At 44.2% G+C, this 22,500-nt stretch overlaps 3 protein-coding genes across 3 annotated transcripts in view; 2 read left to right on the forward strand and 1 right to left on the reverse strand.

Moving 5' to 3' along the window:
- Positions 1 to 5,236, forward strand: part of myripa (myosin VIIA and Rab interacting protein a) — a 17,467-nt gene extending 12,231 nt beyond the window's left edge. The window contains exons 13-18 of the mRNA XM_056596235.1: positions 1 to 782; positions 1,711 to 1,890; positions 2,810 to 2,971; positions 3,284 to 3,361; positions 3,621 to 3,681; positions 4,073 to 5,236. The exon at positions 1 to 782 is cut by the window's left edge and continues 404 nt beyond it. Of these exons, the coding sequence (XP_056452210.1) occupies positions 1 to 782; positions 1,711 to 1,890; positions 2,810 to 2,971; positions 3,284 to 3,361; positions 3,621 to 3,681; positions 4,073 to 4,086 (1,277 nt within the window). The 3' untranslated portion in view covers positions 4,087 to 5,236. The remainder of the gene's footprint in view (positions 783 to 1,710; positions 1,891 to 2,809; positions 2,972 to 3,283; positions 3,362 to 3,620; positions 3,682 to 4,072) is intronic.
- On the reverse strand, positions 4,366 to 13,663 carry plxdc2a (plexin domain containing 2a). The gene is made up of 15 exons (XM_056596236.1): positions 13,209 to 13,663; positions 12,419 to 12,454; positions 11,452 to 11,675; positions 11,121 to 11,264; positions 10,637 to 10,706; positions 10,374 to 10,496; positions 9,839 to 9,957; positions 9,591 to 9,690; positions 9,330 to 9,425; positions 9,095 to 9,176; positions 8,465 to 8,525; positions 8,086 to 8,356; positions 6,991 to 7,026; positions 6,661 to 6,815; positions 4,366 to 6,387 (listed from the first exon to the last, which is right to left on the reverse strand). The coding sequence occupies exons 1-15, from the start codon at positions 13,303 to 13,305 to the stop codon at positions 6,172 to 6,174; spliced, it is 1,830 nt and encodes a 609-aa protein (XP_056452211.1). The 5' UTR covers positions 13,306 to 13,663; the 3' UTR covers positions 4,366 to 6,171.
- Positions 13,664 to 15,728: 2,065 nt separating this feature from the next.
- The window catches only part of myom1a (myomesin 1a (skelemin)), a 27,574-nt gene continuing 20,802 nt past the window's right edge, over positions 15,729 to 22,500 (forward strand). Inside the window, exons 1-7 of the mRNA XM_056596518.1 lie at positions 15,729 to 15,883; positions 16,935 to 17,146; positions 20,108 to 20,278; positions 20,523 to 20,709; positions 21,135 to 21,292; positions 21,831 to 21,923; positions 22,108 to 22,196. Coding sequence (XP_056452493.1) covers positions 16,977 to 17,146; positions 20,108 to 20,278; positions 20,523 to 20,709; positions 21,135 to 21,292; positions 21,831 to 21,923; positions 22,108 to 22,196 — 868 coding nt within the window. The 5' untranslated portion in view covers positions 15,729 to 15,883; positions 16,935 to 16,976. The remainder of the gene's footprint in view (positions 15,884 to 16,934; positions 17,147 to 20,107; positions 20,279 to 20,522; positions 20,710 to 21,134; positions 21,293 to 21,830; positions 21,924 to 22,107; positions 22,197 to 22,500) is intronic.

Consider the following 22,500-nt stretch of genomic DNA (forward strand, 5'->3'; position numbering starts at 1 on the left):
GAGATCATGCAGAGTCGTCTGAGAGTAGGCGACGTGGTGAGGAGAGGACGATGGAGGTAACCGTCCAGCGAGATGGGACAGAGGGGGAAGGGGACCACGGGTATTCCAGTCCCAGTGGAGGATGTGGTGCGGAGGACAAAGACTGGCCCCGGGAAGACCAGACGGAAGTGCTATCCTGTGCGGCTATCCATGGAGAACAAGAGAGAAAAGACAGACAGCAAGACAGAGAAGAAAGATTGTTACAAACAGGGCAGGGAGAGGAGGCTGGGAGACAGACTCACAGGGATCCAACTACAACCGTAAATCAAACGAGGGTCTCAAAAGAGGACATTTTACGTTATGAACTGGAGTTGGAAAACTCAGAAGAAGAGCAGGTGTTGCCGGCCAGAGATTGGCGACACGCAGAAACCAAAAGTGACACGAGTGAACCTGAAGAGGTGGAATTGGACGGAATAATGAGCACCACGAGAGAGGAGGGGGACAGTGATATGTACAACCTAGACGGAGAGAAGGCTGTTTTATCCAAAGAGGCGGTGGGGGAACACAGTGGGCCTGCGTCTCACGAAAGAGACCATCCTGAGACAGAGGAGAGACAAGGCCATGGCACAACTCTGGGACTGCTCCGCAGCAGCGAGGGAGACTTGAGTCAGGAGATGAGGACTGAAGGAGACAGGACGGCAGGACGGTTCGAGGAGCAGGGGGCGAGCGCCAGTGGAGGCCAAGCTGGAGACACTGAGCCAGAAGATCAGACGTCCATACTGTCCCCAGGGGAGATTCATAACGTAAGAGAGACAGGTCAGAGTGTCGCTATAGAGGCACTTCTGAAGAAAGGCCTGGTGATACACAATGCAATCAGAAGATATAAGCATAGTATAAAAAAACTGTTATACTAACATAATAACATCATAATAACATAATTGATACGCTACAAAACGTTATTTTAAAATAATTGTTCCCACCACCTTAGGAGGTTCTTTGCATTGCAAGGCAATGGCTACACTAACTGATGTGGCTAGAAATTACTTTATCACTTTTGAGTGGCTCACCTTTAACTGTCACAACTATCTAACTAACTCCATCTCTATTCCTCTATTTCCTCTCCCATTATCCGTTATCCACCGCCTCATGTGTTGGTGTCTATGGATTGATTTTCGGATTTGCAGTCAGAGCTAGATATGTGACACAATTTCATCGTAAAATAACCATCCTAAAATTGGCTTGAACAATTATAATATCCATAAGTGAAAGCAACATCTCTATATATATATATATTAGCTATCCGTCACCTTTAGTGATTTGAAAGATCTACACTTTTTTAAATTGTGTGTGTGTGTGTGTTCGTGTGTGTGTGTGTGTGTGTGTGTGTACGTGTGTGTGTGTGTGTGTGTGTGTTCATGTGTGTGTGTTTGTGTGTGTGTGTGTGTGTATGTGTGTTTGTTCGTGTGTGTGTGTGTGTGTGTGTGTGTGTATGTGTGTGTGTTCGTGTGTGTGTGTGTGTGTGTGTGTGTGTATGTGTGTGTGCTCATGTGTGTATGTGTGTGTGTGTGTGTGTGTGTGTGTGTGTGTGTGTGTGTGTGTGTGTGTGTGTACGTGTGTGTGTGTGTGTGTTCATGTGTGTGTGTGTGTGTGTGTGTGTGTGTGTGTGTGTACGTGTGTGTGTGTGTGTGTGTGTGTGTGTGTGTGTGTGTGTGTGCGGATGCCTTGGTGCAGAGGTACTCGGCCGTGGCTCTGCGTGGCCTCACCACAGAGATGCTGAAGGTGCTGAACGCCACCGAGGCGATCCTCCAGGGGGAGGGCTCCCCGGCCCCTCCGGCCCCCCCCCAGCTCCTGCTGGCCCCCGGCACGGACCCCCTGAAGCTGGACCAGCAGTTCTCCAGACTGGAGGAGAACGTAAGACCTTACTCATTACTGCCACACATTAATGTTCTTATACTGATACAATTTGAACTACCTCTTAATGTCTACAATTTGAACTACCGCTTAATGTGTACAATTTGAACTACCTCTTAATGTGTACAATTTGAACTACCTCTTAATGTGTACAATTTGAACTACTTCTTAATGTGTACAATTTGAACTACCGCTTAATGTGTACAATTTGAACTACCGCTTAATGTGTACAATTTGAACTACCTCTTAATGTGTACAATTTGAACTACCTCTTAATGTGTACAATTTGAACTACCGCTTAATGTGTACAATTTGAACTACCGCTTAATGTGTACAATTTGAACTACCGCTTAATGTGTACAATTTGAACTACCGCTTAATGTGTACAATTTGAACTACCTCTAAATGTGTACAATTTGAACTACCTCTTAATGTGTACAATTTGAACTACCTCTTAATGTGTATAATTTGAACTACCGCTTAATGTGTACAATTTGAACTACCTCTAAATGTGTACAATTTGAACTACCTCTTAATGTGTACAATTTGAACTACCTCTTAATGTGTATAATTTGAACTACCTCTTAATGTGTACAATTTGAACTACCGCTTAATGTGTACAATTTGACGCTGATCGTTAGTGATTTCAATTATCGTATCAATAAAATCACCACCTGTAACTCATAATTTAGACTAAAACCCAATGCTGGCCACCCCATTACTACTCCCTGTTACCATCGACACTCCCAAAGACCTAGTTAGTGAGCACCTAGTTAGTGGACATTAACCCTACCCTACCCTAGTTCAAGTCCCACAGTCCCACAGCCAGTTAAGAGCGGACGGATCAACCGTACCCACTGCGTCCTTAAAGGTCCGTTCTTACCACTAGTAATGTTTCCTCCGCGGGGACGTCCTGTAGGTGTACGTGGTGGCGGGTGCCGCCTTCGGCCTGGAGACTGAGCTGGGGGAACTGGAGGAGTGCGCCAGGGGGGTGAGCGGGGACACCCCGGACGGGGAGCTCTCCTTCCTGGAGGAGAAGGTTGCCTCGGCGGCCGCCAAGGTGCGCCAGTCCGGGCGCAAGGTGGGAGTCAACACGCGCTTCTGTTGGTTCATTACTGACTTTTATTTCTAGGCTTGACTGGCAAACCAATAACCTTTTGTAACTTTTTAATATATTTTTTTTTATTGTACTCTACTCTGTGTAGTCTTTAATATGAACTATTATCTTTATGGGAGAGCAATAATTATTATCATAGGGTTTTTATCCCTATCAGGAAACTCTGTGGGAGACTATTTTATCCATGTTGCCCAAAGATCCACTGACCGAGTCTGACATAAAATTATAAAAAGGATTTTAAAAAGTATTCCTTTATTTTTGTTTACTATGCCGCAGGTATCGAACATCTCCGCCAGGATCGCTGCCCTGAAGAACGCCGGTCTGAAAGTAGACCCTCACGCCAAGACCACTCAGGTCAGCCTGATACCCACCATGGTATAATACATGTGTAAAGGAGTTGAACAGACTCAGGGTACAAACGCTGCATGTTTTAAAGAGAAGGTTGATGAGTGATTGACAACACCTGCCACTAACACACCAGTCTTGAGGCCAGGTGCCGAGAGCCACTCCTCCTCCTATCCTCGTCTCTCTCTGTCTCTACCCTACAGACAGAGCTCAGCCACTGAGTTCTGATTCTTAGTGTGTATGTGCTGTCTCTATGTCTCCACCACAGCCAAACGCGTCGCCCTCGTCTCGGCAGCTCAGGAGGAGGTTACCTGCTACCCCGGTGGAAGGTGAGGGTACTTCTTCATGTCTGTTAAGATTCTAGGGAACATTACCGCTTACCGCCGTAGGTGTCGCCAAAGAGAACAAAAGGAATATCTTCCGAGTTTGGCGCTTTAATTGAACTTCACTATTCATTTAACATTAGGGTAACAGATCAATACAATTCAGTTGTGTATATAAGATAATAAAATCCCCCAAAAAACGTATCACTAAAAATTCTGTCTGTGAACTACCTTGCAATTGACTGGTATCCCATTCACAGTATCGCTCTCTGCCTGATGCCCATAGCGTAGGATCGGTTAGAGAACCTTACTGGAAAACTGAATTTATTATAATAATTTTTCCCTGACCTTATTACAGTAATTAACACGCTGCTTGTGTTCCCCTATGTGTGATAAGGGAAGGACGTTTGAGCAGTGTTTCCTAGCAAGCCCGGATCACCATCTAATACCGTACTACCACCACCGAGTAGTGCCTCGATCTTCAGCCGCTACATCTTATAGGGCATTTGAGATGCTTTCAGCCAATGAGGTGATGGCTGCCTTTTAACGACACTTAACCATTTAAAATAAATATAATTCTACTTTTCTATGACAGTGGATTATAGACTACCTAACGATTTGATCCAAGGGATCATCAGAGTGATAAAATGTCCAACCATATAATATGAATTGTCTCTTTTAGCTTAAAATGATTATGTCACTCTGTTTATTTTGAATGTATCATTGAGTATCACTACATAGTTGACATTTGAAGGTATTATACATCATTTCTGCCACAAACGGTCTCACAATGAACAGAATAACAAAAGACGTAGTCGGTTTTACTATTGTTGGAAACACTTGGGATCATGTGAGTACACAACTCAACAAAATATATAACATAGGTCTAGTCGTTTTTTAGTTATCTTAATGAAGAAATGTTACGTGATATACCTTTAACTTTGAAATGCAACATATACAAAATGATTGAAGACCCTTATTATATGAAGCCACTCCTTAAAGGCTTTACAGATAACCAAATGCAATGTCCCTTATAAGCTGCATAACCTTGAATGCACTTATTGTACCGGTTATTTAAAAGCAACATTCAGGAGGATTTAGAAATTGGGGTTAAGAAATGCACATATGTTGCTCACTGTTTATTTAACAGTGAGCAACAAATATTCAGAAGGATGATTTAGAGATTGGAGAGAATTCATTTTAACTGCGTGATGTTCTATGTTGCCAAATATTTTGTCAGTTGATAGTGAAAAACTCTATTTCTTGGTAGAAAAGTTGACAGGGAGATTAAACTGTTGGTTCATCTTTTGGAATTGTGCACTGCATCTCAAATAAAATAAAATCAGTATTTTCATGGCTATGACTTTAATTAATGACAAAATAGGGGAAAATGTACAATAAATAGACGTTAAGAGACCCCATGTTTTATGGTTCAACTTTTACTTCTGATGTGCAGAACTAGTCACCACGGTGTCATTTTCACATTCCTCCACCGAAGAATTTGGCACAGGTAGGATCACCGTTCGTATGAACTATCCCTGTCCATTATATGCTAAATGTTTCACTGGTTTACCTCAAGAGCAATGCTGTCGATCCGTTTGTGTGTTTGCATGTACATGTGTGTGGCAAGACTTCCAAATTGCATATCCATCGACATTATCATCCTTGATGAAAGCAAAAGTCGTTCTGTCGTTCCATCAACAACATACCTAAACCCCCTGAAGGGGATTTAAACGGACAGGGGCTACTTTTGGACAAAGTCCCATTTCAAGTCTAGATTTTCACAGAAAAAAAACGAAAGAAGGTCAGAGGTCAGAACAAAGCTCAGTGCGGGCGGGGCATGACTGTGATGTGAACCGCGTGCCCGGCATCTGCCCTCCACAAGGTGGGCCCCGGCCTCTGGGAAACGGCCTCAGTATTTTGGAGCGGAGGAGGAAATAACACCGGCGCGCCACATTCCCGCTGCCCAGGGAAGTGTGAACGACACAGCGCCATTGGGCAGGAGCACGGACGTCACTGTGGACCGACCTGAGCAGAGCGTCAACACGGCGGTCAGCCGCCCGGGGGCTCTGCGTCGCGGTTGACACACACGGGGGATGACCAGGGCAGACGGGCTCAGCAAACACCGTTTAAAAAACGATCCGTCTGTTGCTCCGTGGTGTCTGGGATCTCCAGACGCATCTGTCAACCGGGCGGACGTCATTTAGAAATCACACCGATGCAAACCTTCTTTTATACGTTGAATTCGGCGCTGATGAGAAGTAACGGATCACGCTTTCGAGTCAGTCCGTTTAATTCATAAATACTTTATTCCTCATAGAGGTTTGTTACTTTTCCTCTTCTAGATCCTCCCAATTCTTACCTCAAAATTAACTCGAGGAAAAATCTGCCAATCAGGAAAAAAATGCAATTTCCCATTTTTGTCTTGAGATATGCGTTTCTAGCATAGCGCTCTAGCGCTTTATCCCAAGGCCTTCTGGGATACGTAGTCCCCAGTCAGGAGCTCTCGGAGACCAGGCAGCGCTCCCTCTGGTCGGGGACGATGAAGCCCTCCTTCATGTCGCTCTCCCTGCGGCCCGTGATGATGAAGGCCTGCTTGGGGTCCACCACCGCCGTGGCGTCCCTGTCCTGGAGGCCCGCCTCCACCTCGGCGTAGGACGGGTTCCCCGAGCCCCGCCGGAACTTCATGACGGGCCATCGGGTGGGACGCCTCTGGGGGTGGGTGGAGGGGAGGGATGTCGGGGGATGAAACAGAGAGTAAAGCACAGAGTCAGTCGGTTTCTATAGAGTAAGGGACAGACGAGAACATTAGACGGAACATTTTATTTTGACGTTTTTGCTATGAAACTACATGGATAGTCAAACGTTATTCTCCATCATTGATCCGCATTTGTCATTCATCACATTCATCATATGATATTCCATTAGGTAGCAATGCATTTCAGCATGAAATAAGCAGGGAAGACAGCAGTATCACAGACGCACCTCCAGGAGGAAGAGGCTGGCGGTGGAGGTGGGGTGGTTGTACATGTAAACGCTCAGGAGGATCACCGTGGCGATGATCACCATGGGTAGGATGATGGCCGCCAGGAGGCGGGTCTGCAGTTGCTCCTCCCCCTGCCCTGAACCGTCTACCTCAGCTGGCAAAATAAACAGAAAAATAAACGATTCTTTTATTTATTGCTTGTTCGCATTAAATATGCAAGATCAAAAATAAATGTGCTATTTGGATTTTTGAATTATCTATTGTTTGATTTGGCAACGTCAAAATGAGTTTAGAATGAGTAGTAGTGTATCGGTGTACAGGTGACCTACGTGCTTCGTTGACGTGTGATTCCATCTTTGCGTTGTCTGTGAATCCAAAAAAAACGATAATCAAGCCATTGCAGGTTAGAGACACCCCCACATTATGAATCCCAGTCAAACGATATCGGCATTAGATTGATACATTGCTTTGCGCCATTGAGTACAAGCAAGCTTTGTGGAATCCCCCTCTGAATCAGGAGGACATACATCCAGCTGATTGTGTTGACGTTCTACCTATAAACCTCCTTGGCACATGCGACTTCTCCGGGAACGTCGTTTCCGTCACACTGTGTTTTCCAAGAAAGCGCCCGGGGCCAAACAAAACCCTCGGCGCATACATACAGTATACCTCCTTGTGCGCTTTCTAAGCGATGCCCATACGTCGCGGTCGCTCCGCAGCTGAGTACAGTATGTAGTATTTAACATGGCGTTGTATATACTCGCCGATGACCCTCACGGGGCCATGGGAAATAGCTGACCACTTGACCCCCGCAAACAATAAGGGCCTCCAAGGATCCCCGGCGGAACACGCTAGGCCTGTGTACCTCGCCATGACAACAGGCACTTATTGATTGGACGATAATGACGTGATGCTGCGCATGGGGAAAGGGCTGACGGGTGAAAACACTGTGACTGCAGGGCTTGAGGAACGCAGAAGCGAAAACAAGCGTTGTCACAACATTGACATGTGTTGGCCGCGGGCATCCATGGGAACCAGCCGACACACAGATGACTGGGTGGATGCGGTGGATGGTTTCTGTTTAAAAGAACGCTAATGACGATAACATGCAGGGTTTCCCGCAGGAAATTGGTTAGTTAGGTGGCGGGGTTTGCCATCAGACCAGGGGGAGGGGGGGGGGGTGCACTCTTTTACAGTTTGACCATTTATGCTCATTTTCATGCAGACTGCTGCCCTGCTGCCTGATCTATACACAGAGAGTGAATGGAGTTTAGAATATTTTAAAATTCTGTATAATATTTACGATTGTAAAAAAAAATCACAAAAGAAATTGGAACAATTTGAGCTCGCAAAAAAAGTGCTCAAATTCTTGCGCGTATGTTTGGATGAATTGATTTGTCTGATAATGCGTTGAAACTGTTCACCAAGCGCCAGGAACTGACCCTCCGCTGGGGAGCTGCTGGGGTCCTGCGCTGCGGATGTGGTCACACTGCCGCCGCCGCTGGTGGTGGTGGTGGTGGTGGTGGTGGTGGTGGTGTCGGTCGCCGTGGAGACCTTAGCCAGGGTGGTGGAGCTGGTCGCTGAGGCTCTGTGACGCTCCGTGCTGGAGACGGAGACCGGAGTGGTGGTGTTGGTGGGGTGGTGGGCCCTGGCTTTGGTGAGGTTGGCCGGGGGAACGCACCTCGGGTCCCGCCTCTGGGGAGGAAGAAAAACCAACGCACCTTTACTCGACCGCTGGGGACGGGAACCACCGTGAAGCACCGGCTGCAGTGGAACGCGGCTTAGAAACGAAAGGATTCGTACCTCTTCTGGGCAGCCGTGGTCCACCCAGTCCTGGCGGCTTCTGTCAAATCCACTGGAGCATCTGAACACACGGAATGGACAGGCTTACTACTGAGACCTAGCCAGGCTAACGCCAGACCTCATCTCGATCCACATTGAGAAGAGGTCTGGGAACCACACATTCATTTTCTCGTATTTGGGGCGTGGTTTTTGATTGCCCGGAGCCGTTTATTGGGCGTTACGAATGTCTATCATATGAGTCTGTACGTAGCTCATAGCCAATCGTATCAGTTATACCAGATGACGTATGTAGAGCGACAGAAATTCACAGAGGAAGAAGACGATTGGTGTGTGGCATAGACTTCGTCATCGCCTTGCTGTCCCTCCCCGTTCTGTGATTGGTTCCCTATCTCAGGCGAAAATCGGATCCATGGAATCCAGGCTGCCTAGCAGCGCGAAATGAAATCGCACACAAGGCAGAATGGGTATACCCAGGCTTACTGAGACCCGTAACAAAATAGCACTGGATGCAAATGATCACAATCTCAAATAACAACACAAGACAAATGCATTTTGGTGAATATATTGGATCCACAAAAAAGTATGAATATAATATCATATTGCAGTGTATTATTGAAACTAAAGGGTCACCTCTGCAGTCTGGTGCACCAGCTACAGTTGAAGCCGATCTGAGACGTGACACAGGTACCACAGCTGGAGAACTGGACACACGCTGCAATGTCCAAAACGCACACCGTTTATTCATCCGCCTTAGCAAAACACATTCAGGAGTGATTGAATGGGGCCTTAGATGTATCTGTTGAGGGTGTTTTCCAACCATTAAGCTCCATCTCTGGCTATAGTACTTAGTCTGTAGATCTCTTACTGGGCAGAGGCAGGATCTCCACTGCGGTACAGTTGGAGATATTGGACTTCAGGATATCCACCTTGTGATATTCATAAATGGTCCTCCGTCGGACATCTGGAAAAAGAAACAGAAATTAAATAATTTATTTCATTGAGAGATCTCGTTGAGAATAAACGTATCAACTGAATAAATAATTGATGGCATTAACTCACTGAATCAACTGTGAGAGAACCGGGATCACATCTGACAAATGACACACATGCTGAGCTGAATACGTACTGGGTATCTGCTCTAGCTTATGAAGCACAACGAAAGCATCCGACAGGCCCATTTTGACCGGATGGTGCTGAGCACTGATGTCCCCCACAGCAATGGGCACCTGAGAGAGAGAGTGAGAGAGAGAGAGGGAGAGGGAGAGGGAGAGGGAGAGGGAGAGAGAGAGAGAGAGAGAGAGAGAGAGAGAGAGAACCTCATCATCAAGGCTTAAGCTAGCATGACAACACACACACAAAGAGGCAGAGACTGACGTCTCTGTAGGCGAATACGATGCGTCCGTCGCTGTGCAGGGTGGCCTGGAAGGTGAAGGTCCCCAGCTCGGAGCTGTCCTGTAGGTGGACCCGGTTCCACTGTACCACTAACGCTGTGCCTACACACACACGCACACACACACACACACGCACACACACGCACGCACGCACGCACGCACGCACGCACGCACGCACACACACACACACACACACACACACAAACAACCACACACACATCCAGACACACACACACAAACAACCACACACACACACACAAACAACCACAACCACACACACATCCAGACGCACACACACACACACAAACAACACCAACCACACACACATCCAGACGCACACACACACACACACACACACACACACACACACACACACACACACACACACACACACACACACACACACACACCCACACACACACCGCGACATGGAAATGAATACAACACACAATGAAATATATGTTCACTGAAATGAAAGTGAGTTGGATTGATTGGTCATTCGATGATTTTTATCCTACCATTATCTACATAGGATACACTGGAGTCTGTAGAGAGGCTGGGATCAAAGTTAGCCATGAGAGGGGCGATGTACTGGGTGGCCGTTAACATCCAGTGGATTGTGTCACCAGTGTAGATGAACCCTAATGTGGGGGAGAGGGGGGAGGGGAGGGGGGAGACACACACACAAGCACATGTTAGAATGTATTTGAGATAGTCTTTCTACGACATACAACCTTGGTTTATGCCTACATTGAATGCATTTAGTTCAGTTTCGACTTACCTCCAGTTGCCACTGTTATTTCTTTTAAGACGTGGCCGTAGAAGGGGAAGTCAAAGGAAAGATTGACTTTCTGGAGGCAAATAAAAAAAAAAGGGGTTCTATCATATTACCATAGCATTAGCATCACTGTTCAATTGTGCCTAATAGGCACAATTAGTAATAAATAGCTTATTACTAAAAGAATCCACATCGCAGCGACGCATCAGCCAATCAGGGACAGGGAGAGAAAAAGGGGAGTTTTGGTTTTGAATTTTCCTGTCCACAAAGACTTTTTGTTTTTGGGATCCTATTCCATGTTATCAATAAACGACAGCCCTGATACATTCAAGCTACATGTTCTACTCTCCATTAAAACAATATGATTAAAACTTGATACGACAGAATTACGTTTTTTATTTTCTGTACGTACATTGCCGTTGTTTACTTAACAACTACATTCAAGTGTCTGATGAACTCATTCTCATTCTTCTCATATGTTCCTTACGGCTGCTTGTCTGTGGGTGTTGGAGATGAAGCCGTGGACCTTCCTGTCCGCATTTGAGATCTGATCAATGTCCAACCAGAGCGCTTTACCACCAGGGTCTCCCGGGCCGTAGATCTTAGACGTATAGTAGACATGATCGATGTCCTGTCAAAACAATAAATACATCCTTACTCTACTACCACCAGCCTAATCAGCTGGGAGTCATCGAAATGAAAGACCACAAAATAGATCCTCTAAATGATTTAATCCTGCGCACACAACGATGTTTCTAGCTTGTGTTGTTCTGTTCGTCTATGGATGAGATCCACCACGACTCTATGAAAAGGCGTACCACGATTTGGGAGGAATTGTCGTGTCCCTCCTCGGTCAACAGGTCTGGCTCGCTTTCTTCCGGTCGATGCTGGTCTCGGTAATGGCCCCTCTTGTCAGGGGCCCAACTAGGGGCCCCAGACCTGCCTCTGGGAGTCCACCTCCTCGACCGAAGCTTGGAGCCCGGGTCCATATGGGCCCCTGTGCCGTGAGCGGCTAGCCCCTGCGTGTCGGCATGGTAGACCCCTGAATTGAACGCCAAAATGGGAGAGAGAAATGTTGTTGGCATTGCAATGTTTTACAGTCTAGTCTTTGTGTTCGTCTTCATGTCGCTGAAACCAATGCCACCGCAGTGGATAACAATGTGCTGACCAACCAGCAAACTGTGTTTATCAACTGGCCAATGACGAGCCATAGAAAAAATATTTCAAGAAGGATTGTGCCATGTTGCATGAAATCTGTTGTTTGTTTTAATCGTGGCCACGACCACACCGGCCATTGACAACACAACAGTGTGTCTCCTCCTGCTCACCAAACCCCTTCACATTAGAGGGTGAAGGAATGCCTCGCATTCTTCACACCGGCCGGTCCACGACCCGACGTACGAGGGAGATGTGGGAGGGACGGGCCTGTTCCCTGAGAGGGAATGTCACGGTGGTTCTTTGACAGCAGCAGCAGCCTCAGCGACAATACAGCTGTATGCACGTGCTGTGTACACACACACACTAAATCAATCCCTCCGCGATGGGTGTTGACGAGGGAAGTGGACTGGACGTGACTTGAGAGGAGGCTCTGAAAACAACACTAGTTGTTCCATCATAACAGACTTGCTTTTGGTTTTTGCAAGCGCTTGATTATAGGCAGGACAGCTTTTCACAGAGAGGTCATATTCAGGGTAATCACAGGGGTGGCTAATGGAACTAATTATCAGTCCGGTTCCGTAGACCAGTGATCCAGTATTGAAAATAACAACCGCAACAAAGAAATACCTTGGTGTAGTAGTCCATGCGGGGGCTCCAGCGCATCTGAATGGAATAAACCAATGAGTTAATTATACACTGTTTACACTGCTGGGAAAACAACAGAGAAATGCTAGGTAGAGTTGCAGGATAATGACGGTATGATTTTTTTCCTGTTATACTTTTCACCGTTCTAAGACTGCATAATTGCCTTGGTTAAATTCAGGTTTGTTTATAACTCACTGGGGTCTGAATAAAACTCGACTTTGTACCCTGAATGAATTTTGTATTTTTACTTGTGTGTGGAACATTTTAAAAGACAAGCAATTGTTTTTAATACGCTAATCTTTTTTGTAACTGTCAAACTGTTAGCTGATGAAAGGTGTTAATTGGTGACCCTGGGTGAGCTTATAAGAATATACTTATAATATAGAGTGTAAGTATAAATAATAATAATTATATATAATATATATAATAATAAAGTATAATTAAGCTATGAGAATTACTGCTGATGGACTTGATGATTACATCACCTGAAAATATGATGAAGTAGAAAGGCTACTTTTATCTTATTTAACTTACCTAACTTACATTTTTTACTTTTGGGAAGTTGAAAATATTTGGTTTTGAATTTTGAATTTTGATTTTGACATTTTTTACATTGAAAAATAAAGGTGAAAATGATGTATTGAAATTGTAAAGAGTTAAATTCAGAGGCATAAAATTCAATGGGTTTTTAGTTTCAAAATCCGATGGCACAGATTTACTTCCATAATTACCGCTATTAAGTAAACTGAATAAGGATTTAGAAATGACTCACCATATGGAGATTTTAACTGCATGTGGCTGACTTGAGCCTGAAAAGCCATCCCCATTCCCGCCAAGAGATGCAGTATCTTCGCCACGGTCATAGCCATCCTTCTCAGGGAGCCTCGACCGACCGTTCATGAACGCGCTACCTAGTGCTCCACTGCACCTCGGACGCTAAGTGGCCCACTATGGCCAATCTCTGGGCGAAAAGGCTACCCGTTTCCAAAACCAAATGACTAGAAACAGAGACGACGTATGCTTGTTGAGTCATTTGAGAAAACAATAAGTAGGCCTTCGTTTAACGCGCTTTTGTTTCCCAAGAGTCGAACGAGGTAGAAGACGTGAAGTTTATATCATGACAGTCCCACTGGCTCTAAGTGACCTGCTGCCTGCTCTTTGCCGGGCGGACTACACACACATGTCAAGTCCTGTGGAGGAGCGCCCGTTTCGACGGCTGATTTATGACGTACAGTGGGGACTTAAAGGGACAGCATGTTTCCGTCGAGCGGTGAGGTGAGGTTCGGTCCGCTTATATTGGCGTTCCCACTGCCAAAAAGTTGGCCAGGGTCCCAAAATAAGCGTGCTGAGCCGCTCCTATTTTCGGTACTCCTAAATTGGGTACCAAGCGGTCTGAAAAGGGCTTTTAATTTCTGATTGAAGAAATTAAGTTTGCGAGTGATGACGTATTACCACCATAGGGGCTAGTGAAAAGAAGAGAAAACGACATCGAGTTGAACGCTCGGAGTCGTATCATCACGGTGTCTCATTAAGTTAAAAACGACATAACTTGCATTAGAAGAAGACAGAAAAGGTCGGAAGAAGTCACGGTTAAACACAGAAACCAACCATGAGCGTGAGTATACCGCATACCGAACCGTGTGTATGAGCATTAATGTCAGTAGCTATGAAGAGCTATTAAGAGCGTTAGCCCATGCATTGTTAAAATACCTCCACCAGCAGCATTGCCTCAGATAGCACCCTCATTAAGTGTGATAGCTTGAGAAAACACGAGTTACAATTACAGAAATAATTGTGAGCGATATCGATCAGTTGTTTGATTTTCTAAATTGACATAGGCCTATCGTGTGATCGAGGGGAGAGAGGCCTCGGCACGACTTTACCTTATTTCAATCGAGCCAATGTGGTAGATTTATCTTTTACCCTTCGATAAATATTTAATTGACATGTTATCCAAACTTTATTACTGCTACTATAGTTCATGACTTACCTCTTCTACTTGGCATCTAAGGGCGAATGACATCTTAGGAACTTTAACAGATAGTTAATTGATACGATACATTTTGACTTACTCAGTTTCCCGATAACATCATTGAACGCATTCTGAATGTGTGTGTGTGTGTGTGTGTGTGTGTGTGTGTGTGTGTGTGTGTGTGTGTGTGTGTGTGTGTGTGTGTGTGTGTGTGTGTGTGTGTGTGTGTGTGTGTGTGTGTGTGTGTGTGTGCGTGCGTGCGTGTGTGCGTGTGCGTGTGTGTGTGTGCACGCGCCCGTGCGTTGGATGTTATATTATCATGGAGCGTCACTGCGTCAGCAATCAAAAAAATCGTATTAGGTGTGGTTGCATGAAGTAAGTATAAAGCTATATCTTCTTGGTTTAGGCATGCTTTTTTAAGGCCCCTTCACATAAATATGAAGCAACATATGCTCAACATTTTAATACAAAGCCTTGTTGCAGGAGACCCCAGATCTTGGAACAAAAAGATCGCAAAAAATATATATTTTGCATCATTGCGTCTGATAGAAAATTGAACTAGCTCCATAGGTGTGTGTGATGCTTAAACTACCCTGAGTTGGACATAAGTTAATCATAGATGCATATTAATGCATATGTTCACATGCATGTGCAACACTGAACAGTATAATAATCAACCTTTTCACGTTCAATTATCATAAATATTTGATTGCCCTAAAACTACTTCAGTTGAATGCATGACAATGTTAGGATTTTGCAGCAGGTGGCAGTCTAGGACCAAAACCCAACCGGTCAAACCCACCAGACTTCGGGGCCCTGATTTGAACCCTGTAGTGCCACCCACAGGCCAAAGCTGGGCCTACATTAGTGCTCTAAAGTTTAAAACATTGCCTGTTTGTTATTTTTCCTTTCTGCTCTATTTCTTTTCCATGCTGAGAACAACAAACTATTCAGTCATGCATTTGTGCTTCTATGTCGATTTAAAAAAAACTTGTCCGAGACTGATGCTCAGTGTCCTCTGGCCTATTGTTGGTCTGTTGGTTTACGGCCTGATAACACATGCTCATTGAATCAGGGACTTGCGCCGGGAGCAGGTGAAGAAGATTTGTTCTAAGCCACAAGTGAATGTCCTCAAATGGAATAGATCATATTCATAACAACAACAGTCAATCCATAATAATGTAGTTTGCACAAAATAAAGGATATGTCCAGTCGTTTAGCTTTTTGGACATATTGCCCTTCGGACCTTCACGCAGTCTCCTGTGCTAAATTTAAAGTGGCCCGAGCCTTAAAAGGTTGTGACGGTGTCTTGGACATTCTGCCGAGTGGCAGCATTATTTTTGTTCTGTGGACTGTCGTCCTGTCCACTGCCCTGCACCGAAGCTCCTTTACCCCAATCTGGACTGGCTTTAGTTTCCTTTTGGACTAGTACCTCGCAATTTCTCTTGCTTTTCTTCAACTGATTCATTGTTTTGGTGAGTGCTATTTCTGCTTGTTATATTTTCGACTTTATTCATCTTTTTACTTAGAAGTCTAAAGACAATGTAGGCCTATCCATGATGTGTTTATCCTGTTTTTTATTAAGTCTCTAAAAATGAACATTTAGGCTAATATAACTTAGGTCCTACTAAATATGTTTATGTTTTATTCATGATTTAATCGCAACGCTGCATAATGGTTTTTCAGTGACATTTTACAACAGGTAAACGTTACTGAAAAGACATTTATCATTTAAATATGGATTCAATATTTGTTGTAAATTACAATTCTATCATGCGAATATTGAATCAGCTTTATCCTATTGTTCTCCTTACTAAGGTGTGTGCTTGCATGCCAATTTATAATGATCCTAATAAATGGTAGGAATGGGAAAAATATTACAATACAATACTACAGTATAAGTCAGTATCATAGCTCACATAACATTTTACATCCCCAATAACATAAGGTATATTAGTGTCATGTTATTATTGATAAAAGAGTGAAGGCTGAGACATGGTGCAACATGCCTACTGTTTGACAGGAGTAGGTTTAGTAGCATCAGGTATGCAGTAACGTGGTAATTGTTTGTTACAAAAGCTTTCCAGCTTATGGGTCAGACATTCCTGTGGAAGTGTGTGGGCATCCTCATTTTGGAGAGCCTTGATGTTGCTCTAAAATGAAAGGGATCATAACATGCTATAACAACATTGTGGAACTAATCCTAGAAAGAAGAGCTAGCTGCTTCTGCTTCTAATAATATGAATAAACTGGTTCCGCTGCTTTTGCTCCATCTTGCTCCATTTAACGTAATATTAGTTATTGGATAAATAGATAACGATTTCATTAGGCAATCACCCAAAACCTCATCCCATCCTAGTCTTAACAATGTCCCTTTCCCTTAATTACCTTTTTTCTGCTTCAACTAATTCATCGATTGTTAACTCAAAGTCGTCGTCCCCCCCCCCCCCCCGCCTAACTCAAATCTGTCGCAAGTACCAGACATTGAGATTGACCCTGCGATTGGTCCTTCTGTGACACTGTAAGTTGGTGTGGAGCAGAGCCCCCCACCCCCCATCCCCCCCGAGGATGTCCGGATCAGTGCATCAGTTGGAGACGCGCCAACGCCAGCAGCACTTTCAGGAGCAGAAGCAGACTCTGGAGCAGCAGCATCACTTTGAGAGCAGCTATCACCTGAGCAGCAGGTCCTCTGTTAGCCAGAAGTCTGTCTCTCATGAGCTTCACAAGAGCACTCAAGGGTAAGGGTGTGGAGGAGAGGCACACCTGCTCAAATCAACGCTCATTCTTTGACGGTTGATATTGAGGGACAAAAAACGAACAACAATATGTTGGTAACGGCTGTGGATGAAGATGATCTAGAGTTGACAAAATGGTTGATATTTCTTGAGTTGAGTTGAGTTGAGTTGAGTATTTCCGTAAATGGGTCACTTCCCCCAGGGTGATGAAGTGAATGGAATTAAGTGAACCGTTGGTATATATTTTGAAAAGTAAACACTGTTGTAGTGTTTGGTCCATAGACTGTATGTAAGGATGTTGTTAAAGGTTGGGATGCTGAGCAGAGGCTAGCTGTGTGTTGCCCAGGAAACAGCATGCATCTTCTGTTGCCTTAACAACAGAGTGGGGAGCCATGCTGGTTATGCAATCCTACACAAAACTTTTTCGTATGATATATTATCTATATCTATTATCTATTTAAATATTGATGCCCCTTGACTTTGCTTCATAGCAAGTGGTGAAAAATGGTGACAATGCTATTTAACTCTGCACCTGAGTAGGTTTTTAAACATTGCCCGTCTGTTTTATTATGGCAGTTCATGCCATTGAGTTTAGTTTGCGGCAAAATTGTTATCACTAATTTGTATCGGAAAGCAAGCAAGCCTGGAGTTTCTATAGCAGCACATGAGTATCTTTTAAATAATGCACAATATCTTAATTTTAATAAAAGTACGCAATATATTAATCACAGTTGTTCTCCTTTACAGTTTATACAAAGCAAACATATCATTTGAATGTTTCAGATGGCTGTTAGATGGTTGAATACAAAGACAAAAATGCCATCCATCCAAAAAAACTTTTATTTCTGTCATGTTTCCATGGCATGTTAACCGACTAATGACACATGTCATTGGATTATCTGTAAGCCTTGAAATCGACTGACCCGTCATGCACATTGTTTTGACAGCTTTAGCCTAAAATGTGAGGTTATAATAACATCAAAGGTTCAACCAAAAGGGAAATCTCCAACAGGGTATGTGTGTCTTTAACTTAATGTCTGGTAGGACAGGATTCTGTCATGGTGTTAGGCTAGAGACACTTAAACCCCAAATGTTATTTAACAACCTGTATCTGAATCCACTGTAATTGAAGTAAATTGTAATTAATTACAGTTACAGTCTCAAAGGTCTTCACAGGCCCAAAAATAATATGACAGGGCTAACGATAACTCCCCAAATCCAAGAGGAACCTTGAGAAGGAACTCAAAAGAGGGATCCCTCCTCCATTGCTGGTTTGGTGGGCACGAAATAGCTTTCAAATGGGCAGACATTTAACGGGAGTAAAAACCAAAGCAGAAACAAAGTAAGTTAAGTAAGATCCAATAGCTTTGGATGAAGGCATACCCTAATTCAATAATAGTGTAATAGCTTGAGACTTGGCAAACATTTGATACCGGTCTGTTATAAACAGTGAGATTTACTTTGATCTCCTCGCTGCCATGGATAATGCAGAACCATACACCTCATGAAGGAGGTGTATGGAGAGCAGGAATTTGAGCTGCATCTCAATGGCTGCCAGAGATATTCAAGGACAGCTGGGCTATTTCTGTTAGCCGAGTGAGAGGAGCTATCTTTATGCTGAGTGTACAGTGAACTCTCCTACTGAATTGACCTGTGTTTGTAATGTAATGCAAAATGATTTTCTCAGTATCTGTTGTAAATGGTTGTTAGCACACATAATCCTTGTGTATGTCTCAGGAACACTTGTACAATTATGTTAGGAAAAATGATATCTTCAATATTAATATTCGTCCCACAAATGGAACATCCTACGGTCACACTCGGTGTCTCTGTGTGGGTTTCTCTCTCTCACTCCCTCTCTGTCTGGCACTCTCGCTCTCATTCTCTGTCTCTCTCACACTCTCCTCTCTTTCTTTGTTTCTCTCTGACCTTACACGTGGCTTTCTTACAGCTCAACAGCCCATTCAACAGTCAATATGATAAATTCTTATTTACCAGATGAATCCTCTATTCAATTACCCATTTCCACTTGTTATTCACTCGTAACTCTCCCCGATGAAGTGGCATGTGTCATACGTTGTTAAGGACAAATGAAAGGCCACATCACAAAAACACTTTGTGCTTTCAAACACGCACTAGATATGGACTAGCAAAGTAGAATTTATCAGGCACCTTCCCACGTCCAACAGTTCCGGTGTAGGGCTATTTATAAATCTACAAGTGAGATGGGTTATGGATGCTCTTAGTCATAAGTCATGTTTTTTGGGATCAATGCAGTCAGTGAGCTTATAATAGAACATTATCCTCTTCTGAGTATCAACCATTGTGTCATAAATTAATATTGAGTATGCATTTTTTCCCATATGGAGTGTTAATGTTTCTATTTAACATAGCTTTTTACCAATTTGTGAAAGGTAAGTGTATACATGTACATATCCTCACTTCATCTCACAAATCCAAAAGTGTAATAGAATTATTGCATTAGCATTCTGCTTCTTGTTATAAGTTCCTTCAATTAATCATAATAGGTGATGAATGGTTTTAGATTATGTGGCAACTATGTTGTGTGCTTTAATCTTGCTTTAAGGGCATTACTTTGGTCACTGTCCTCTCCGGGCTTCACTAAAACGTCAGTCACCAATATAATTTGTAAACATCACCTCATTGTACATATTCTGCCTTAGAGAATTTAGCACAAGTCAATCATTACTCTACACAATTTCAATCCAAAAGACCAATGTGCTACTGCTGTTGTTAACGTTCTAGGCAGGCCCTCTCACACTAAATGCTCTTAGGCGGAATCGGCACAACGGAAGAATGGTAAACAGATGATTTAATGAAGCCAGGAGGGACGGCAATATTGGTTTGCTCACCCAGACCGGTATTGTCATTTTAAGAAGTGAGCTGAGCTGCATGTGTGTGTAGCTTCTGTCAGACACGTGACTCTTGTGGTCTCATTCTCAGGGCCAGCCTGAAAACGGCCAGCCTGAAGACCTCGCAGAAGACCTCTGTGAAGACAGAGAAGGCGATGGCCTCTAAAATGAGCCATATCACCAAGAAGGCCGAACGCAAGTACCTAGCCACGGACACAGATCTCGAGGTCATCGGCTACGTTGTCCCTGTATTCAGAGCCAAGTGAGTGAATATCAATTCGCGCTTCATGTGCTTTGCTCATGAAGCGCGCAAACAATGTGATTCTAGTTCCTGTTTGTGTCAACAAACAGGCAACAAATTTGCACTCTCTATGATCAGGGATTAATACTTGGTTTGACTTTGGTGTCCATTGTCCACGCGAGAAACCAAGATGGTGATCAATGCATCCCTATTGGACCTTCAGCCCCTCACCCTCTCACCCTCTCCTGTGTCTGTTCTGTTGTAGCCATGAGGTGGTGCGGGGTCTGGCCGAGGCCCAGGACGAGGTGGTGAAGGAGGAGGGGGTGAACTACGTGGCCATGAGGAACCTGTTTGTGAGGGAGTCCCAGGAATCCATGACGCTCACTGTGGAGAAGAAAACCAGGAAGACGATTGTCAGGGAGTCGGCCGAGAGCCTCCAATTGGACAGGAAGGTAAGTCCCTCCCTTCTACACATCATAGCATGGGATTTACAGTATACCAGAGTTTTTGAGACGTTTTTTTGCTTGCTATGGTTTATCTCATCCGTTGCAGGTTTGGGAAAATTGGCGCTTTCTTGAACCATCCTACATGGATTCAGAATGTGTTATGTTATTATGAACCGGTTTGGAGTACTCTATCGAATACATCTTTAGAAAAGATACAAATTAAAGCTGGGACATGACAGACAGAAATGCAATTTGGTTGTAGATAGTCTTTGTTGTATTTAAATTCTTGTGATCTGTAGGTCTTAAATGCTTAATCAGCTTCCTCACACCTATATTAGGGATATTCTATTCATTAATTCTGGTTAATTCTGAAGCAAAACTATCGTTACATCATCCCATACGAAGCATTGAGCTTTACCGTCTTCCTGTAGCTGGAGGAGAGGTCAGAGTTTCGTAAGAAGATGAACTCAGACAGCCTCTGCCACCGTCCCGAGTTCGTGGTGATGCCCCGAGGACAGACGGTCTGGGAGGGCAGGACCCTGAAGCTGCACTGCACTGTGGCCGGCTGGCCCAAACCACGCGTCACCTGGTGGGGAACCACTCTACACACTCAGTCACCATCTCTCGCTCACGAGGCATCTGCATCACATGTTCATTCAGTCAGTTAGCAGACGATGTCATACAAAGCGACTTTAAGGACAGTACCAGGCTGGGTACCATACCGATGCCCCTTCACTTGACCCAGACCATCGTATGGGTCTCTCCCGATTTCACTGTAACAAATGTTTCCAATATAATGAATCAGAATCTCTTTGTTGACTGATTCTGGCTGATTCTGCCAAAGAGGATTTTGTGTGATTGCACCTACGGTACAGGAAAGTTTTATTGCATTATTATTATATTGGTAAGGAATGTGGCAGTAAAGTTGGGTCAGGTGGTTACAATGGTTTGATCTCCCACACCGGTATTTTCCTTTAAAGCAAAGTGAGACCGAGCACTATCCCAAGCATCCAATCAAAAGAGGAATAAATACAAAAACGATCAGAATTCTCAAAACTAAAAGCCACTACTGATTACTGTGCCATTACTGATGGGAATCGTCTTGGTCGTGGGCTATGTGTTCCCAGGTACAAAAACAACGTTCTGATCGACGCCAAGGCCCACCCTGAGAAGTACACCACCGAGAGCAACTACAACATGCACTCCCTGGAGATCAAGAAGTAGGTAGCCTGCTTTTACACTGCATTGTACCTGTAAGTCTGTATGTATGTTTGTATCACAAATCTACTCACACCAAACAATGCTCCCTTGCAAGTGTGCAATTACCTAATCCTCATGAGTTTAAATTGATATTTGACATGAAAAATTCATCTAGGTTTCTCGTTCCCCTTTATTTTTCCCCAGTTGTGAGTTCTTGGACACTGCTCTGTACCATGCCTCTGCCCTCAACATCAAGGGAGAGTCTTCTGCTACGGCCACAATCGTTATCAAAAGTAGGTCAACCAAGGCCGTTAAAAATGTTGTGATCGCGCAGCGTTGAGATTGTTGTATCGTACAATTCATGTTAGATGATGCCGTTGGAGAATGGATTAGGTGTTGATGGTAATATCTCTCTCTCTCTCTCTCTCTCTCTCTCTCTCTCTCTCTCTCTCTCTCTCTCTCTCTCTCTCTCTCTCTCTCGCTCTCGCTCTCGCTCTCGCTCTCTCTTTCCCTCTCTCTCTCTTTCTCTCTCTCGCTCTCTCTTTCTCTCTCTCTCTCTCTCTCTCTCTCTCTCTCTCTCTCTTTCCCTCTCTCCCA

This window comes from Gadus chalcogrammus, chromosome 8, assembly GCF_026213295.1.
Source record: "Gadus chalcogrammus isolate NIFS_2021 chromosome 8, NIFS_Gcha_1.0, whole genome shotgun sequence".
Lineage (NCBI taxonomy): Eukaryota > Metazoa > Chordata > Actinopteri > Gadiformes > Gadidae > Gadus > Gadus chalcogrammus.

Excerpts from the sequence above, each read along its gene's own strand:
- plxdc2a (XM_056596236.1), bottom strand. The coding sequence starts at position 13,305 with ATGGCTATGACCGTGGCGAAGATACTGCATCTCTTGGCGGGAATGGGG. Across the intron at positions 11,676-12,418 it reads GCATGGACTACTACACCAAG|GGGTCTACCATGCCGACACG; the intron begins GTATTTCTTTGT and ends CGTTCAATTCAG. Across the intron at positions 8,526-9,094 it reads TGGTGCACCAGACTGCAGAG|ATGCTCCAGTGGATTTGACA; the intron begins GTGACCCTTTAG and ends CCGTGTGTTCAG.